General features: G+C 40.1%; 1 protein-coding gene across 1 annotated transcript in view; it reads right to left on the minus strand.

The window, feature by feature from the left end:
- LOC109408294 (ATP-binding cassette sub-family G member 5) overlaps window positions 1-7,567 on the minus strand; it is a 75,232-nt gene extending 67,665 nt beyond the window's left edge. The window contains exon 1 of the mRNA XM_062846644.1: window positions 7,285-7,567. Within this exon, the coding sequence (XP_062702628.1) occupies window positions 7,285-7,338 (54 nt within the window). The 5' untranslated portion in view covers window positions 7,339-7,567. The remainder of the gene's footprint in view (window positions 1-7,284) is intronic.
- Window positions 7,568-21,339: the final 13,772 nt, after the last annotated feature.

Raw genomic sequence — 21,339 nt, forward strand, 5'->3', positions numbered from 1 at the left:
TTTTAAGGTATTCCCCCAGGCATTCCTCCAGGTTTTCATCCAGGCATTTCACCAGGAGCTCCTCCAGGAATCACCCCAGGTATTTCTTCAGGAATTCTTTCAGAAATTCCAAATGCAATTCGTCCTGGTGTTTCTCCAGGAAGCCCTCCAGAGATTCCTGAAGAAATTCTTTCTGGAATGTCTTCAGTAATTCCTTCAGGATTTTTTTCCAGGGATTCCTCCGGGAATTCTTCCAGGGTTTCCTCCAGAAATTTCAGGGAATTCCTCCTGAGATTCCGCCAGCAATTTGTTCCTTCTGAGGTTCCTCCAGAAATTCGCTCATGAATTTCTCAAGAGGTTTCTGCAGGGAATCATCGAGGAATTTCTCCTGGAATTCCTCCAGGACTTCTCCAGGGTTTCCAACAGGTATTCCTGCAGGAATTATCTTAGGAATACCATTAGGAATTTCTCCACAGATTAATCCAGGGATTTCTTTGGGAATTCATCTAGGGATTTCTGCGGGAATTCTTCCAGAGGTCCTTCTCAGAATTCTTCTAGAGATTCCACCAAGAATTCCTCTAGCGAATTCCTCCAGGTATACTTTCAGAAATTCCTCCAGGAATTTTTCAGGGATTCCGCCAGAAATTTGTTCAGAAGTTTCTCTAATATTTTCTCTGAGAATTGCTTCATCCCCTGCGACAAGAGACATATTAAAAAAAGGTTGAATCATGGGAGGGTTTGGCGGCATTATGTTGGTCATTATAGTTGGTTCATATATATATATTTTTTTTTAATTCGGAGCGCCTCAATAAATTTAAGAAGTAGCATGAACCTTTTTCAAATTTTTTGCTATGTATTAAAAATCTCTTTCTTTAGTGTAAAGCAAATTTTATTCCATCTTCCTGAATATATTCAAATAATTTTATATACTATTCTGCATCATCATAAAAATTAGGTATTAATTTATGTGAAAAATTAGATATTCCTGAAAATATTTCTCTAAGGTTCATTTTAGGAAATCTTGCAGGATTACTTTAGAAATTCCTCCAAGAATTCAGAAATTTCGCAAAGGATTTCTTAGGCACATCCTTTGAAGTTTTTTTTTTTTAAATTCTTTCGGAAATTCTTAAAGATAATCCTAAAGGGATTCATTAAGATAAACTTCTAGGGATTCATGAAAAAAATCTACAAAGTTTTTTTTTTAATTCTTCCAGGGATTTCTTCAGAAATATCTCCTTTTGAAAATCTTTTATGGATTCTTTCCAAAATCATACTACGGATATTTTTCTAAAATTCCAGAAGTTCATTCATAAAATCTTCCAAGGATTCAACAACTCTTCCAGGAAGTCTTTAATACATTTCGCAAGGGTTTTCTTCAGATGTGCCTTTAAGATTTTTTCAGAAATTTCTGCAATAATTCGTTTAGGAAGTTTTGCATGAATTCCCTCCGAAACTGCCTAGTATTACTTCATAAATTCTTCTAGAGATTCTTTTGAGAAACATTTTCTGTTGAAGTTTTATATCTTTAAAATTATGATTTTCTCAGCTCTATGCTGGTTCATCTCTGCATTCGGAAACTCTTTTAAAGAATAAACTTAAACAAGGAATTCTTTCAGAAGCGTTTTTTACTGAAGATATCCCTTCACGAACTCTTCTAGATATTTCCTTGGGATTATTTTTTCAAAGATTTCATTGAAAAACTTCGCAGGAATGTCTCCAAGATTTTTTTTCAATAACTTTATCCAGAAAGAAGTTTCTCCACAATTTTAATTCGGAATTTCATGAAGAATTTCCTAGACTCCTTCAGAAATTTCCTTGGGATTCCTACAAAAATACATCAGGGATTATACAAGAATTAGACTGGAGATACCTTCAAAAAATCCTTTATTAATTTGAATACTAATTCCTACATGGATTCCTTCTGAAATATCTTCAGCAGTTCTTCAGAACTATCTCCAGGGACTTTTTCAGTATTTTAAGATTTTCTACAGCAAGAGATTTCTTCAAAAGTTGCTCTATAAATTTTATCTTCATATAATTCCGCGCAAATGACACAAAAAGTTCCTCCATAAATTTATCGAGAAATTCCTTCAGGAATTCCAGCAGAAATTCTTCATTCATTCATTTATTTAGTATTACATCAAATTCAAGATGAAACTGAATCAACAATATTTCTCCATAATACACGGTTCGTGGCTGCCGTTCTCTATCCTCGGTCACAGCAAAAAATCCTGTGATTGCGTCAGAAGTATTTCCTGGAATTCCTTCAAAGATTTCCAGCAGGTCTTCCTAAAATTGCACAATATATAACTGGAGGAATTCTTAAGAATTTTTTGAATCCCTGAACAGAAGATACCTAAGGAGATTCCTAGAAAAAAAATCGTGAAATATTTTTGAAGTAATTCCTCAAAGAACTCCTGGAGATAAATCAGAAGAAATATTTCTTAAAATTTCTTGTAGAATTTCTCAAGATTTGAGTGAGCAAGCTGAATTTTATTAATAACTACACCATGGAGAAATTTTTCAAGGAATCACTGAGTAAATGTACGAAGGGAAATATTTGTTTACGGAATATCTAAAGACATACTAGGAAGGATTAAAAAACCCTCTGCAGGTACTCGTAGAATTATTTCTTGAAAAGAATCCCGGGGAAGTTTAAACGAGTTGCTAGAAATGACAAACTGAAGGAATTCCTGCAAGAATCTCTGAAAGAATCAGTAAAAAAAATCTCTACAGGATTTCTTGCTAGTATATCTAAATGTAACCCTGCAAAAAAACTGTAACAGAGTTTTACCGGAACGACATGTTTTAAAATATTCGAATAACACCTGGAACAGAACAAATCAATGGGACACCCGTGGAGGAATTTCGAAAAAAAAATCATGAGAAATGTCAAGGAGAAGTCCTGGATAAATCCTTACGAAAATTACTGGATGAAATTTTAACATAATCCCTGACAGGTTTCCTTCAGAAATTTGTTCTAATTTCTGAAGCAATCTGTGTAGGTATTATGTAAAAATCCCTGCAAGAATTCTTGGAGGAATACCTGCAGAAACCGATGTACTAGTTTTTAGAAAGAATCATTTAAGATATTTCCTTAGAGATTGCTGAAGAGTTAAAAAAAATCCTGAAAGAATCCCTGCGAGAATCTCTGGAAGAAATCTTCGACAAATTGACAAAACACATGGACAATAGACCTGTCCACATTTTCAAATATGTTTTTCTCAAGTCCACCCCCATCCCCCATATTTTATTTCGCATCCTGAAAGAAGTCAGGAGGGGCCATTAAACAATTCCTCCCTTGTCCCAGCTTGTCTCCGCCAATGACGATTTATCTCAACCTCGTTGGGACTGAGCACGATTTCGCGAGCTTGGATTGACGACCATTAGTATGACTTACACATCCAAAGGCTGGAAAGTGTGATAATATACATACACTGTATTTCACAATGGGTCGAAATCCAAATTTTTCATGATTTTTTTTCCAAGAATTTCGGTCATTTGTTGAACCACACCTCATCGAATATTTTACTGGGTGGATCCGTTGAGAGTTTGCACGGAGTGGGATTCGATCCCCAGGTCCTCGGAGTGAAAGACATGTGGTCTAATCATCGCCCAAGGTTCGTAAGGGAAGTGAAACCGTGTGCAGAGAGATGAACTAGCCCCGTGTTAAAAATCTTATTAATAATTACAGTCGTAATTACAATCAAACGATCAGATATTTTTCTTCATCCGCCGACGCTTCGATAACTTCTTAGTGTAACGTCCCCACTGGGACAAAGCCTGTGTTCTATGAGTACTTTCACAATTATTAGCGAGCTTCCTCTGCCAATGACCATTTTGCATGTGTATATCAGATGCAGACACGAAGATACTCTTTGCCCAAGGAAGTGAACGAAACTTCTTATAGAAAAGTTCCTGGACCGACCGGGAATCGAACCCGTTACCCTTAGTATGGTCATGCTTGATACCCACGCCGTTACAGATGTGGCTATATGAGCCTTTAGTTGAGTTAATTGTACTACAGTCGGGATCCGCTGGTTGGGGCTTTAATAGTTGGGTGGCTTTTTAGTTGGGTCCCCGTTAGTTGAGCTGTCAGCCAACTATAAAGCACCTGGATGTCATAATTCAATGTCAAACTGAAAATGACAACCAATGTATAATTACGAGGGGCTAGCAAATGAGTTTTTGATTACATAAACTTTACCGATAATCGAAAAGAATTTCTATTTCATATTTCTTTATAAAAAACAATACATTAACTTTGAAACAAATGCAAATATCTAACATTTGAAAACAGGCTTCTTTTCTTAGGCGACTATCTCGCACGTTTTGCCTGCTTGTAAATGTAGCTGCCAAATTAAATTTTATTTTGATTGGTATATAATATATATGCTATAGCAGCGTGTACCCGGGACGTTATTTCCCTTTCCGTTTATCCGGTAAACTTTATTTTGTCGATTTTTGAAAGCGTTTTGTACTTGCACTTTGGTCCGGGTGCTTTCATATACAGCTAATCGCGTTCGGTAATTTTTACCGAAATCTCAACCGCTGAGCGTTCGGTAATGGTTTTCTACCGAAATTCTGTAAACAAATACAAAATTTCGGTGAAATGTTATCGTTTATCTGTCAAACTCTAACGAAGTTCGGTAGAAGTTGCAAGCTCTACCGAGTTTTTCCTGTAAAACAAACTTAACGGTTGAGATTTCGGTAAAACATTACCGAAGTCGGTGATTTTTTCTTAGTGTGTAATCATCTACATTCACTTCACCGACTAAAAATGGGTGAAGATAATTAATACTCGCATTGGCCATATACAGTGATAGACATTCGTTTAGCCGAGACCAAAAAAAGTGTCAGGAAACCCATACAAAAGATTTAATGATAAAACTTTTTTATCGTAGTGATAGTATATCTAGTACTGTTTTATAAAAATGTGATACATCACACTTACATATACACTGAAACAAAAACGAGGGTAAAAACCCTTCAAATGTCATTTTTTGCCTAGACATTCGTTTAGCCGAGGTAAATGAAAAATTGGTTTTCAATAGTTTTTTTGAAATTTCGTGAATATATTTCGAGGATATACCCCAAGGCATATAGTTTATGACGTGTTAGCAAGATAATTGACCTTAAAAGTTTATTTATTTGTGAAATTCAGAGAAATATTATAAAAAAATGTCCCGATAAGGAGAAGCGACGATAAACAAATTTATTTAAGAAAAATGATTTCTGTAAACACTCAAACGTAAGCTAGATTAGCAGTTTTGAAAATATGGCACAGAATTATTGTTAGAAATGTTCAAATTATTACATAAAATGTCATGAAAAAATTAAGTATGCTAGTTTTTGGTTGTTTAAACTTTAAAATGGGATTGATAAAAGCTAAAATAAATAGTTCTGCATTGAAATAAAGACGTGCCCTAATGCCTGTGGAGTATACCTGTTTGATACTAGCATTAATAAATAAGTTAGAAGTCTACTAAGTGAAAGAACTGCGAGTAGTGTCAGAATTGTTGTACCCTGTTTATTTAAAACCAGATGCTCATACAAAAATGCAATATATGGTCAAACATTTGGCTTATTTCATTCAATCTGGAGAAATATATTATAAATGAGTCTTAGTTGTGAACCACATTCATTTACAACATGATTTATTTGAAAATTATGTCTAAATTATGAAACAAGTAGTTCATGCTAGAAATTTGAATACTTTCAGTGCCATTTCTCGAAATATGAGCCGTCCAATGTATGTTATTTCAGCCAGAATACAGTCTGGAAGGTATTGGGAGCTATTAGAAGACGTAATAGTAGTAAACGCTGTGATTTATGCAAGTGAAACCATAATATTTCATCAAAACAATACTCAAATACGTGATTTTTTGATGGTTTGCGTTATATTTTTCTGTTAAAAACATTGTTTTTCGTAAATTTTCAACCTGCTTTGGTCATGAAACTTTCATTGCTTTCTTTTGAAACACTTCTGATAATAATAACTACATCAAATCTCAAATTGGAAACATTTACAATAATATGACATATTTATATGAGATGCATGCAAAATTAATATGGCAACACTTCCAAAAACGACCTAATTCATGATTTACAAGTCGATCTATAATGCAGGTCACCATACAAAATGACTTTATTGGATAATTTTCGAAATTTGTTAGTTTTTTATTATGGAATTCTAAAAAAAAAATCAATTCGGCTAAACGAATGTCTAGGCAAAATATGACATTTGAAGGGTTTTTACCCTCGTTTTTGTTTCAGTGTATATGTAAGTATGATATATCACATTTTTATAAAACAGTACTAGATATACTATCACTACGATAAAAAAGTTTTATCATAACATCTTTTGTTTGAGTTTCCTGACATTTTTTTTGAAAATTTTTCTGCCTCGGCTAAACGAATGTCTATCACTGTATGTATCTTGCAAAACGTAACAGTTTTGCTCTGAATGTAAAACAAATTGAAAAATTTCCAAAATTTTACCTTTTACTTCCAATCTAAACACGGTTAAAAAAAAAACAATGCGCACGCCCCTCAAGAAATTTTGTGCTGCTGTCACTTCACCCAACTAACGAATCGAATTCGTTGGTTGGGTGGAGGTTTTGGCTCAACGAGCGGGTCCCGGGTATCTATGCAGCCTTATTAAAGTATTATCAATTTCCTTTCATTTGTCTTCAGAACTTAAAGGAAGAGTATGCATTCTGTACATCACATGATGAAAATCTGTCGTTTTGTACTGGCAAGAATGATTAGAAGTAGGGTATTGGTTCTCTTATTAAGCAAGTGGCTCCCATTTTCATCCTACGAAAAACAAAGGATTGAAGCGCGGTTTGTTTTGTTTCTTATTTTTGCATTTTTTTTTTTTGTTTGTGAGCATCCATGAAAACAAAAAGAACGAAATCAATCGATGCCGTAATTGCTTATTTTTGAATATGATGAATATGGGAGCGTGAGATTACTGATGGCACACATACCCAACTTAGGATATTAGTGGATCGTAAGTTTCAGAGACGCATATTGAACCAAATCCCTCATTTTGATAAATATTGTTCGCTCCAGAATGCACGCGTAAGACGAGTAACTTCAATACGCCGTGAAGTCACAAACCCAGATCACTCGCTTGCGTTGCAGTAATAATTCAAAACCACGTCTCTTATTTTGGGGCAATAATTGGCAACGGGATCGGGACGATGCATCATAAACAAAACAATCCGAAATGAAGTCACTGCTACTCGCGCGCGGAAACCCAAACACCCAAACCCAGTCCAGCCCAGCCGCCACACCAACCTCGGTCGTATGGTAAATATTGTGCGCCTCGAGCACGTAGTCGCTGCCAATCATTTTCGGTTCCGCTGCTTGGCGATCGTGACGATCACGGTTCGCTCTCTTCTTGGACACCACACAGGAAAAAAAAAACTGCAAACGCGAATCGACGGAAAAGGAAAACACTGCAATCTTTCTCTCAATCTGTTCGAATGAGAGAAAACGGAGAGAACAACACACTTTTCCACAGAACGAACGAACGCGGGACCCCTTCGAGTCAAAAGAAACACCACTGCCACACTACGCGGTCCGGTCGCGACTGAAAAAGCACGAACAACGATCGCGACGGTGAGCTACGCGCGGGTCAGCCCAGCCAGCACAGGTGATCAATGGGGCTCTCTCGCGGTCGTCGTGGGCGGGAGAGCCACTTCGTGTTTTCGAAAATTGGTGTTCGAAAAAGTGTGGGCAGCTCAACACTGCGAAACGAACAGTAGCAGTCGCGTCGTTCTTCGATTGCACTAGCACAGGTGTGTGTGAAGCCAAACTGCTCGGTTGTTGTGTCGATAATTCAGGTGAGTCTGGTTATACTGCACTAGTGCAGTAAAATAGGAGTAATTCAACTACATGTTTCAAAGGAATCAGAGTCTTTTCAGAATCGTGTACTAGTCTACGACACGGAGGTGGGTCGGAAGTGCTTTTACATAACCTCAGCAGTCCCGCAAGGTTCCATCTTGGGTCCGGTGTTATGGAATGTCATGCACGACGAGGTGTTGAGGTTAGAGTACCCAGTGGGAGTGGAGCTGGTCGGATTTGCCGACGACATTACGCTCGAAGTCTACGGTGAAACGATCGAGGAGGTAAAGTTGACTACCAACCACTCGATCAAGGTTGTGGTGGCGTGGATGCGGTCCAGGAAACTGGAGCTGGCTCACCACAAGACTGAGGTGACGGTTGTTAACAACCGGAGCAGCAGACGGAGATCAGTGAAGGAGAGTGAACTATCCTGTCAAAGCGCTCCGTCAAACACTTGGGCGTGATGATCGATGATAAGCTTACCTTCGGTAGCCACGTCGATTATGCCTGTAAAAGAGCCTCCACAGCTATTGCGGCACTGTCCCGGATGATGTCCAATAGCTCTGCGGTGTACACCAGTAAGTGTAAGCTTCTGGCTGGTGTTGCTACGTCCATACTTAGGTATGGCGGCCCGGCGTGGGGCACCACGCAAAGTACTAAATGCTACCGACGGAAGCTGGAAAGTACTTACAGGCTTATGTGCCTGAGGGTTGCGAGCGCATACCGTACCGTGTCACACGACGCTCTCTGCGTCATTACTGGTATGGTGCCTATCAGCATTCTTATCAGTGAGGACATGGAGTGCTTCGAAATGCGCGGCACAAGAGGCATACGCAGGACTGTCAGGATGGCCTCTATGGTCAAATGGCAGCGCGCGTGGGACAGTTCCACCAAAGGAAGGTGGACCCATAGGTTGATACCGAGGGTAGATAGTTGGATTAAGAGGCGCCATGGGGAAGTTACATTCCACCTGACACAGGTCCTTACAGGTCATGGTTGCTTCCGACAGTATCTATACCGTTTCGGGCGTGCGGATTCTCCCGAATGCCCAGTGTGCAATGGTTTAGAGGAAACGGCGGAACACGTTTTGTTCGTGTGCCCGCGTTTTCGCACAATGCGTGACCGCATGCTTGCCACATGCGGGGAGGACACAAACCCGGACAACTTGGTCCAGAGGATGCGTAGGGATGAGATTAGCTGGAATGCCGTTTCAACGGCTATCACCCATATCGTCTGGGAGCTACAGAGGAGGTGGCGCGTGGACTCGGAGAGTGGCTAGTCCAGATGCAGTACAAGAGGTGGTCCAGGGGTTCGGAGTCGGCTTCGTAGGTCATACCGGTGCCCTGCGGTCGAGATCGACCCTTACAGCGATTAAGTGGCCGCGGAGAGGAAGTCCCGGTAGCGGTGCTGTCGTGGCGTCGGTCTACTGGGTTGGATCCGAGCCCGCGGTTGGAAAGGGGTCCCCGGCAAGGGTCGGGGCAGGTGGCGACCCTGCTGTCAGCAACCTACGGATGCAGCTGATAGGGCCTGAAGGGTAGTGATACCCTTGCCTTCAGCAGGTCAGATCGGGTTGCACGTGGGCATCAGTTCTTGAAGTCTGCAAAGCAGTTGGGCGCGGGTGGGGTTGACCCTGCCCGCCTTCCGAGGACAAAGGGAGTGGCGAGGACCACTCGGGAAACTGGCTAAGCGCCAGCATGTTACCATGATGGACTCTCCAGGGCGAGTCATCGATGGTCGTTGCTGCTAGGCTACGCATCTAACCTTGAGGGTGCGATGTGCACTAGCCCCTCTCTGAAGCAATACCTTCTTTGTGGTTCCGAAGAGACGAAGGGTTTGGCTACCATAGTAATGTGTTTTAGTGGGTCGAGGAGAGAGTAGTCCTGGCCTTTACTAGTGTTGTAGAAGACGGCCTTAACCCCACACTACCCTAACCTTCCTGTTAGGGTGTCTGTTGAGTAGATTTTCCCCCCTATGGTTTAGAAGGAAAAAAAATACGTGTTTCATGAACTCTATCAATATTTCTGACTGGTGAGGCAATCTGTATTTTTTTTTCCTTCTAAACCATAGGGGGAAAAATCTGTTCAACAAATCTGTATGGAACAACCAAACGGTTTTGTCGCAGATCCTTCCAAAATGTACAATCTAAAAATGCACTATATGATCTGATGTCATTAATTCACTGGTTTGGAATAATCGACAATAGATCGCTGCTTGTATTTCTAGATCAATGGCCTACGGGTGGTTTTGTACCGATATATTGTTACTGGTAGGATGGGTAGCACACGTGCTACCACTTACCAGGACAAAACACCTTGGCAAGCTTAGCTGAACAAAGGCTTGCCATGTGAGGCAGAGTTCTACAACAACCTCTTTTCACAGCTAGCGCGATCTCTAGGACCTCTCTGGTGTCAAGGTCGGCTAATCAATCCTCGTATATGCGGGGGTGTAATAAAGGAAACTAGTATGGTACAATTGCCCAAACCGTTACAAATTTGTGTGCCGGTGTCATGTTACAGTACCTGGCTGGCCGGTAATTGCAAGACGAACGGGGAACAGCCGCCCAGGTAACACAAAGTCGTAAATTATGTTGAATAGTATGCAAAAGTGGAGGCCATATGCGTACCTGCTTCCACGTAACCACGTGTAAGGTGTACGCATATCGCCTCCACTTTAGCATCATCTTCAACATCATATGTGATCGTGTGTTGACTGGCGAGGATGGGATCCGTGGATCTGGTAGTAGACGGACTTCAGGGATGTTACTACCGTTGTAACGAACCGAATTGACGCACCAGTAGGTGGTCGCTGAGATTACAGTTCTGCAGAATCATTCACGGCTCTCGGTACGTCTCGAGCTGTAGACCACCGAGTTTTGAAGAAGTTGGATCAATTCCTTCTTCTCTGAGCGACAGGGATGTATCGCTAAGGACTTCTAGTCCTTGAATGTTATGGTCGACCAAACTTTACCTCTATTTTGCGTGAAGCTCAACGGTTCCTGATTCGGTTCACTCCTCTCTCCTTAACTTTTCTTCTAAAATACTTCAATTTTGCTTTCCGTTAGATCACTTCTATCTGGGATGAGGTCTGCGTACAAAGTATACGATCCTACTATTTTTGCGCCAACTGATCCCTCACCGTTCGAAAGCCTGTTCCTGTCCCTTTCTATCATTTAATCTTCTCATACGCACTGAACTCCAACTTGAAACGAGTAGATCGGTCGTTTCAAATATAAACGATATTTCAATTTGCGCCTGGAATATAGGCAATAATGAGGGAGTGCTCGAATCAATGTTTTAAAGATGTGTGGGTGATTTACACGGTAGATCGGTAGAAGATATTGGAGGAGAAAAAGCGATCAACAGGAAACCCGGAACAGCTGATGATTGCTTACGGGAAAATTTTTTGTATAGAAAAGGAATTCAAGACAGAAACAGGAAACCCTTGCATTATGGAAAACAATGTAGAATGAGAATAGAAGAGGTTTCTTGGTTGGTCTGGGAGATCGAGAAGGTCTTTCTCATTTGGACCACCGAGCCGAAAATAGTAAAAAGTTTTAAGTGCAGTGAGAATAGTCGAAGTAAAATTAAAGTGTGTTAAAGAGAAGAAAATTGAAAAGAAAAGAAAGCTTAAATAATTTAAAATAAATGTTTTTTTTTCAGAGTTTTTTAAACAAAAGTTTCTAAAGATTTTGAACAAGAAAATCGTGAGTCGCGCGATACAAAAGTGTAACGAAAAGTAAACTTAACTTAATTGAAATGATGGAGAAAAAAAAGTGATTAATCATTTTTGTTAATGATTTTATAGAAGAGAAGCGAGGTATATCGTGAGCCGTAGCAGAAGAAAACTAAAACAAAATAAGGTGAAGAACAAGTAATTTGGCTGAAATGATTATTAAGTGTGTGATCGGTTCTGATGGACGTTTTATTTGTGTAGCCACAACCAGGTGGCGAATCCGTTTGGGGTTCCTGGCTACGAAGTCGGAAGCCAGGACCAGTGAGGCAAGGTGCGAATACGAGGGCGTTACCGTGCAGTTCCAGACTCCGAAGAAAGTGTTCGGTAAAGTGGTTTTAGCGTGATCACCCTGGGTGTACCGACCGCCTCGGTGCATTCGGAGAGCGTTGGTTCATCGTGAATGAGTGCTCGGCCCACGTGCGTCACACCCGCCAACCCGTGATCGCCACATCGTGGAGGATCCAAAGGGGGAAAGTTTTCCCAACGCCAGTGTGATAACCCTGACTGTCCCGTAACGTGGGTAGATCACCTTATAATGGTGCGTTACGGCGTAAGATCTACCATAACAAATTTTGATCTTGTATTTTCTTAGCTTTGTTAATGCAGAAAAAATCCAAGATCACAATTTGCTCTACTTTTTTTTTTCTTTTATATGTTATGTTTTTCATTGTTAATAAACCATCTCTTTCAGGAGGATTCAGGTAGTTTGTAATTATGTTACTGTTGTGAGCCTATCACCATTTAAAAATCTATAATTTTACTTTTTATTTCAGATTTGGAATCGAACACCCAACAAGGAATTAGGAAAGGAACCAGGCATCAACCAAAAATATTGCGTGCACCTGAACGTTGACCAAACGTTTCCTTTGAACTTTACCCTTTCACTAACATCCAAATTTCCGTGACGCCTAGGCCTGAAAGAATGTAGAGGTCTCTATGTACTTTCATAGGTGTCCAACTAATCTTCCTTCCCCATCCCTCAGCTGTCGCAAGGACGTGGCCAGGACAGCACTCGACCGTTGGAGGATTGCGTCAATCTTGTCTATGAGTCAGAGATTAGTCCCAAATCTTTGTGCTTTGATAACGGACAGGAAAGATGCAACCCTCATAACAGCGATCCAGGGCTGTACCACCTACGAATTTGTGCGACTTGCTAAATGCTAATGCTAATGCTAATGCCAGTGTGATCACCCTGACTCACGTCCGGAAACAGAGGTTATCCGTGGAAAATACCACCCACCGACGCCGAAGGAACGAAGATCACGTGCTTCATCGTCAAAATTCCGATCGTGGTGTGTAGCGCCGCCTCTACTCGCCTCGGGTCGACTCGTCTCGCCACCACCCATCCCACCTCTAGCCAGCTGGTCACGAGAGATCTCTACCCGTCTCGTCTGCTGAAGTTAGCTTCGCGGCGGGCGCCCTGTGCTACAACCACAACTATCGTCCGGCGCCGAAGCACAAAGACGATCGTGAACCCTAGCATCGCCTCTCCTCGTCTCGCCAAGAGTCGTCTTGCCACGGGGTAGTTGCTCCCGTCGCTCGTCTACCGAAGAGTGGCTTCGTTGTGGACGCCAGCCGCATCCACTTCCACCAGCATCCGACGACAACCAGGTGCTACGACGATCGCACTTTCGTGGAGCATCCAGGTCGATCGTCGTCGGTCGTCACCACTGTGAGATATACAGTCGAGTCTCTTACTAAACGAATTCCTATTAAACGGACTCCTATTAAACGAACTCCTACTAGACAGGGGTTCGTTCAAATATTACGTAACGCTAAGGGGGGAGGGATGGGGTCGAGCGATGCGTTACGCTTCATACAAAATTTCAAAATTTCCCATACAAAAGTTGTTACGTGGGGGGAGGGAGGGGGTCTAAAATTGTCAAATTTTGCGTTATGTAATATTTGAATGAACCCCACTGGTGAGCGTTATAGGAGACTAAGAGCTTATGGGATTTCGGCGTTTTGGGGGTGTGGCCCATTATCTCGGGTGTGTTAAGAGTTAACGCAATACTTTCTTCGGCAAAGTTTTAGGGCTTGATAAGATCTACCATTTAGAACTTTGGTTCATATGATTAGTTGGCAATTTGGCCGCTAGAGGGACCATCAACAATTTGATGCTAAATTGCACTACAGGAACCATATCAGGTGGTCAAGCAAACGTTACGATATGCGACAGCTCAAGACCCTGATAATTTGGAAGGATAGTGTCTTCAGGAAAGTTGTTGGGTACGCCAATAACTTACTGAAGATGAGTTGCGTGGTTCGAAATTCCTCCACTGGGCGGCGCTAGTGAGCAAGTAAATTTTCAAAACCTCATATCTCAGAATCCCGATAACTTAGGAAGTTGGTGTCTTCGGCAAAGGTGATCAGTATGACATAAACTTACATAAAAATGAACACTTGTTTCGCAATTCTGCCACTAGGCGGCGCTAGTGAACATGCAAATTTTAGAAATCTCATAACTCAGAATCCTGATAACTTAGAAAGTTTGTGTCTTCGGCAAAGTTGATCAGTATGACATAAAATTACATAAAAATAAACACTTGTTTCGCAATTCTGCCACTAGGCGGCGTTTATCGGGTTTTTTTCGCCTTTTTTCGACTTTTTTGGCGGTTTTTCGGCTTGGCAAAACTAGTGTCGCTCCCCCCGATAACTTAGAAAATTGGTGTCTTTGGAAAAGTTGATCAGAGTGACATAAACTTAAATAAAAATAAACACTTGTTTCGCAATTCTGCAACTAGGCGGCGCTAGTGAACATGCAAATTTTAGAAATCTCATAGCTCAGAATCCTGATAACTTAGAAAGTTGGTGTCTTCGGCAAAATTGATCGGTATGACATAAAATTACATAAAAATAAACACTTATTCCGCAATTCTGCCACTAGGCGGCCTTTACCGGTTTTTTTCGTCTATTTTCGATTTTTTGGCGGTGTTTCGGCTTGGCAAAACTAGTGTCGCTCCCCCCGATAACTTAGAAAGTTGGTGTCTTCGGAAAAGTTGTTCAGAATGACATGAACTTACATAAAAATAAACACTTGTTTCAAAGTTCTGCCACTAGGAGGCGCTAGTAAACTTGCAAATTTTAAAAATCTCAAAGTTCAGAATCCTTATAACTTAGGAAGTTGGTGTCTTCGGCAAAGTTGATCAGTATGACATAAACTTACATACAAATAAACACTTGTTTCAAAATTCTGCCACTAGGTGGTGTTTACTGCTTTTTTTCGTATTTTTTCGACCTTTTTGGGGGGTTTTCGGCTCAGCAAAACTAGTGTCGCTCCCCCCGATAACTTAGAAAGATGTTTTTTTTGGCAAAGTTGATCAGAATGACATAAACTTACATAAAAATAAACAATTGTTTCGCAATTCTTTAATTTTTTAATTCTTTTAATTCGACTAGTAGTTTCAGCTGGCATACTCTTAAAAATTCCACGGAAGATTCCTTTGAGGCCGACTGTCATCAAGGTATACAACTAATAAAATATGCATGCTGCCCAGGGGCAGAATTCCAAACCAAGTATCTCATCAATGAAGAATACAGTCTCTCCAAGATTGCAGAATTCTGAGCTATGAGATTTTCAAAATTTGCGTGATTTCTGGTGCCACCTAGAGGCAGAATTCTGACACAAGTGTCCCATTTTGTGCAAGTCTATGTCATACTGATCAACTTAGCCGAAGACACCATCTTTCTAAGTTATCGGGATTCTGAGCTATGAGATTTCTAAAATTTGTATGTTCACTAGCGCCGCCTAGTGGCAGAATTGCGAAACAAGTGTTTATTTTTATGTAAGTTTATGTCATACTGATCAACTTTGCCGAAGACACCAACTTTCTAAGTTATCAGGATTCTGAGCTATGAGATTTCTAAAATTTGCATGTTCACTAGTGCCGCCTAGTGGCAGAATTGCGAAACAAGTGTTTATTTTTATGTAAGTTTATGTCATACTGATCAACTTTGCCAAAGACACCATCTTCCTAAGTTATCGGGATTCTGAGATATGAGGTTTTGAAAATTTACTTGCTCACTAGCGCCGCCCAGTGGAGGAATTTCGAACCACGCAACTCATCTTCAGTAAGTTATTGGCGTACCCAACAACTTTCCTGAAGACACTATCCTTCCAAATTATCAGGGTCTTGATCTGTCGCATATCGTAGGGTTTGCTTGACAACCTGATATGGTTCCTGTAGTGCAATTTAGCATCAAATTGTTGATGGTCCCTCTAGCGGCCAAATTGCCAACTAATCATATGAACCAAAGTTCTAAATGGTAGATCTTATCAAGCCCTAAAACTTTGCCGAAGAAAGTATTGCGTTAACTCTTAACACACCCGAGATAATAGGCCACACCCCCAAAATGCCGAAATCCCATAAGCTCTTAGTCTCCTATTAAGCGGATTCCTATTGCGCCCCCCGACCAGTGATCTTATAAGAGTCTCGACTGTAAGATGTACTGATTAAAAATGTGATAAAGAGAATGATCACAGCAGGCGATATAGCGCATTTGAATGTGATGCGAACTGTCAAGCAGACAATGTTAGCATCCCCGCTTGCGCAGCAACAACTCCAGGCGTCACCCAACCGCGTTCACTCTTGCCACTTGTGAACCAACGTCAGCCTGAGTAAGTTGTGTGTGCTGCACGTGAGGGGTCATTCATTCCCAGAGAAATCCTAAACTCCACAACCACGGTGACGAGAGCACCCCAAGAGGGTTACGGCTAGGTATCGAAACGTCACCAAACTGTAAGTACCGAAAAGCTGACACACACCATCACACAACACGAGTAGGGACCTTTTATTGTGAATAGTCTATTTTACGAAACGACAACAGTGTTGATATTGATATTAACACTCACGGGCTTGGGCGCAACCTCCAGTCAAATTTTCATTCATGAAATGAGCGATCAGCTGATCCGAAACGTCTCGTAAAATGGCTCATAGTAGGGGAAGAAAATAGAGTAGAGGGGTAGGAAGACTCACGTACAGAACACAACGCAGAGGGGAGTGACGTCACGAGCAGGGACTGAGTGACCATCGAGAAGTTCGGTACCGTAGGCTAGCGAATTGCTCCGGGAGAACTCTCGATGGTTAGTCAGTAAGTAGCTGGCTCTTGCAGGATATAGAGCAGGGGAATGTATGTCTTTTTTTCTTAAAACAAAAAAAAACGAATACGAAATTTTAAAACATTTAAGCGGATTTTTCTCTTTTTTGATTTTTAAACGGGTCTTTGAATAAATTTTAAACTTGTCTCTATGCAACATAATAACTAAGATATTCTTTTGGATGAACGAATAGAAACGGAATAGTGGGAATTATTTGGACGGGAATTTGGGAAATAGAGGACAGAATCGTGGGAATTGTTTCTGATGGGAGTGTTGGGAAATACAAGAAGAAGGATCCTGTTTTGGGCAAAACCATAGCTAGCTGGGCACAGTTGATCGGAGGTCTTGGCAGACGACTTGGTCGTCTGGCGCAAAAGGCAGGAACTTAAGGACCCCTATCAGGATCCTCCTTACAAACTGTTTTATCGTTCAACTTTTATTGTCTTGTTGTATGCTGGAGTAGTATTTCTCGCACATTTCTAGCTTCTTCCGTTCAAATCCGATTATTTAAATCCAAATAACTTTTCCCAATTCTACACATTGTCAAGCTTCACTAAGGATGATATTTCCCTACCTCCTTCCTTTTTATTTGTTTTAGCCAATTCAAACACCCGCTTTCATTCAAACAATATCAAGTCCTTGATCAAGTCACGACATCTTCCTTGTTTGAAATACTACTCATATCACAAATGTCTGAATCTATCTGCTATGCCTCTTCAGGGCCAATAAACAAATCAAACGCGGAAAACTGAACTTTACTCTCGTCGCCAATGTAGAATAGTAACAAACCGTGTTGTTCGATTGTGAACATTAATTGCAATTACGTTTATTCACTTCCTCCTCGTTTTCAGCCTACTCTAACAATGATTATGATTATAGGCTTTAGTACTACATACAGTATTACTCCTAATCGGCCGAGATTAGAGACCTGCTGGCTACTGTTTGCCCGCACGCCACGGCCACGTGGGGTTTTCTGGACAGTCCATAGACGTCTCACGTGTCTCGCCTGGGGGTTCCATGGTCTGGTTTCCACCGGAATCCTGGTGCTTCAGGTCACCGCTTCCTTCGCTGGTACGCTTCACCGGGGTTTGTCCGGAGGATGGGGCATTTGATGCAATTCTGAAGCATTCACTGCTGATCATGTCACTGTGACACTCTCAATCGGTGAAGGTGGTCCTCATACGATTTCTCCTCCTGTCTTTCTGCAGGAAAAAGAGTGGCGCATGGGATTGTTTATGACAGGCAATCGCAGAAGCGTGTGTGTGTGTGTGGCTGCCGTTAGGTGAGGAGCATACCAGGAACGGGCCGCAAGGCTAGGTGGTAGTTAGCACTGAAATTGAAGGGCAGTAATTCCGGCAAGTGATACCCAAGCCAAGCGTCCCGGAAAGATGGAAAAGCTGAGCCTGAAGGGCAGATTCAGGAGGAGGATTGGGTATTTGTAGACTCTTCGTGTGGATGGTTAGAACAATAATGATTTATTATTACGGTGCATATGTCAATTGCATATGAGGGGGTTAGAAGTAAAGGGGTGTAAGTGACAAAAACCCACTTTCGAATAAATGAGGTTCAAAGTTCTTCACCAATTTTTCATCCCATACAAAATGTATGGAATTGCAAAATCGGCCCAATTTTCTCCGATTTATTGTAATTTTTCCAATCATCGTTAACCCTCTAATACCCAACCCCGCCTTTAGACGGGGTATAGTTTGAGCATTTTTGTAATTTTTGTTTCGTGGAAAATCTTTTTTTTATATTTTTGGCTGATATTTAAGGCTGTTTTGTATATCTCAAAATGGTTTTTGGTGTATTTTAAAGCGTATTTACATTTTTTTTAAAATCATTGAAAAATTGATGTTTTAGTCACCTTTTAGAAATCATTGTTTATTTTGTATTTAATCGCTACAATTAACATATTTTATTTTTTTCCCAAATCATTCTACCCTTGTTTAACAGTTTAAGGGAATCGAATACACTCTAAACTTATTTTCCTTAAAATTACACGGAAAATAAAAATTTCTATGAAAAAAATTAAAATAATAATATTTCAACAATAATCATAAAATCTCAAAATGTTTTCATCTCAAAAAATCCGTACCCCAGATAGGCTTCCAGGAAAAATATAAAAGTGTGGGGATGTTAAAAAATAAAAATTATAAAAATCAAAAACTGAAATTCACGAAATCGAGAATTAAAAAGAATCATTTTCCAAAACATGTTTAAATCGATTTTAGATGACGAAAAATTATATTTAGATCAAAATCAAAAATTTGGGTATTAGAGGGTTAAATTAGACTTAAAAATGTTCCTGAAAGCTTGGAATCTGAAGAATTTTGTGATATGTTCAGCTCAAAATCGACAAAATGGTCAGTTACACCCCTTTGCATCTGGGCCCCTCATATAACAAGACTACTATGATCAGGTCTAAGATCCTACATCTTTCCCCCGTTTCATACTTTTTGCTTAAAGTTATTTAAATATACATTATGTCATGGCATATGGGACCATCTATGTGCCGAAGGCTTCCCTCCTGTCAGAGTAAGAAATGCGTCCGTCTAATAACACTAGTTTACAGCATTTTTGAACTCGGTAAGCTGATGATCATTTTTGGTGTAAAATCATGCCCTGAGTTCGAAAACACGAAGGAAAAAATTACAGTAGAGCGGAATTTTTTTCGACTTTCCATACAAGGTTGATGATTTGAAATCGATTTTTGTTCTATTTTTAAGCAAAGTAACTTCAAACATCTCATTCTTCGTAACCAATGCTCCGATTGAGCTGAATTTTTTACTGTAACTCGCCTACATATGAAATGTCGAATAAACGTTGAGAAAGAATTTTTAAATTGTTTTTACTTACTGAAAAACATACATTTCTTCATATATTTTTGGAAATATTGCTAAAATTCAAGGAGATCGTCCCTTAAACTTACCAATATCTTGAATTTCATCAATCTGACGCAAAACCTGCATTCAGATGATCGAATGGTATTATATTCAGCTTTCAATTTATGGAAAAAGATTTAAAATTGGTTAAACATAACGCAAGATATTTGAATTTTAGTAAATTCCATATTTTGAAAAGTTGTAAAACTCAATATTGAGCTAAAACTCAAAAACTGTTCTACCTGAAAATTTTTTAAGCACGGTTTCGAAATCAGCGCCGTAAATTGTGCTTCAAAAATTTTGGTCGTTGACAGAAGTTCATGACTTTCGTTTTATTTTGTAAACTAGTGTAATTCAAGCAGCCTTCCAGTAAGATGATCGTATTCCGTTTCTTTGATCTACCGATTATTTCTGTCAAGGCCTCGATACCAGTCAATATCTGAAATGGCGGACACAATGTAGAAGTCATCTAAACATAAACTTTAACGGTACAGAAATAGAACCAGTAATGCACTCTCTCTCTCTCTTTTGACAAAGATTTTGATAAGACGTTAATCTTGATTTTTGAGATTTCGAATCCTCCCAAGTGATTGATTTATTCCGAACCATCCGCGCACAGCAAGTACCCAACGGGGGGCCCATGGTGACCGGCCTTCAGAAGACCACAGCTGACAAGTCAAAGCTATACCTGAACCACTGTGACGCAGTTCAGGAACTGCTGTTTCAGGAAGTCACTGAATGGCGGATAGATATCACCATCATAGCAGACCCATATAAAATACTTACCATTAAACGGCATTGGGTCTCGTCAGATGGGTCCAGAAGAATTGCGGCGATATGGACGACGGGTAAATTCCCCGTCCAGGAGTTGATGTCTACTACTTACGAGGGCTTCGTGGTCGTCAAGGTAAATGAGGTCTTCTTCTGTAGTTGTTGAGCAGCTGACATGCAGTTCAGGTGTCTTCAGAAATTCTTGAAGATGTCCTAGGAGGTATTTAAGGTTAAATCCCAGCATAATTTATTGGTATAATTTTCGGGGTAATCCATGGAGGAATGATTCGAGGAATCAATCTTGGAATCAATGCACAAACTACTAGAATAAATTCCTGGAGAAATTTCTGGAAGAATTCTTGGAGGAGTTTCTGGAGGAATAATTATTTCAAGAATTTTTGAAAGAATTCGTGTAGGTATCCAAAAAGAGTTTCTAGAAAGAAAAACAAATTCATCGAAAAAATTCAAGAGGGATTCTTGAGGGAACTTCTGCCAAATTCTTACAGAAGAGATGTTTGCGAATAATACTTGAGGAATATCTAGAGCAAACCTTTGATAAAAATTGAAGAAATATTTAGATCCGTTTAAGAAATTCTCGGAAAAATACTGCATGTATCTTAACAGAAACTAAGACAGAAACTGGATAAAGAAATTCGTGAAGAAATCTGCGGAGTACTTCCTGGAATAGCCTCTGGAAATATTACTTTAGAAATATCAGAAGGGGTTGAGCAAAATCCTGAAGAAATCCATGCAGAAATCTATGAAGGAGGCTTTGGAGAAACCCCTAGAGGAATTGTCGAAGAATTCCTTGGAGTAATTGCTAGAAAAATTCTGCAAAGAGTTCAATGCATTTATCCGGGTAAAATTTTAGGAAATATTTCTCATTAAATCGTATTAAAAAATTATAATAAAATCTTCTGAAAATATCATGGAGGAATTCTTAGATGAATGTTTGGATAAATTCCTAAAGAGTTTCTGGGACGAATTCCCAGAGCAGAGAATTTTTAAAATTTCTCAGAAGAA

This window comes from Aedes albopictus, chromosome 1 (genome assembly GCF_035046485.1).
Source record: "Aedes albopictus strain Foshan chromosome 1, AalbF5, whole genome shotgun sequence".
NCBI lineage: Eukaryota > Metazoa > Arthropoda > Insecta > Diptera > Culicidae > Aedes > Aedes albopictus.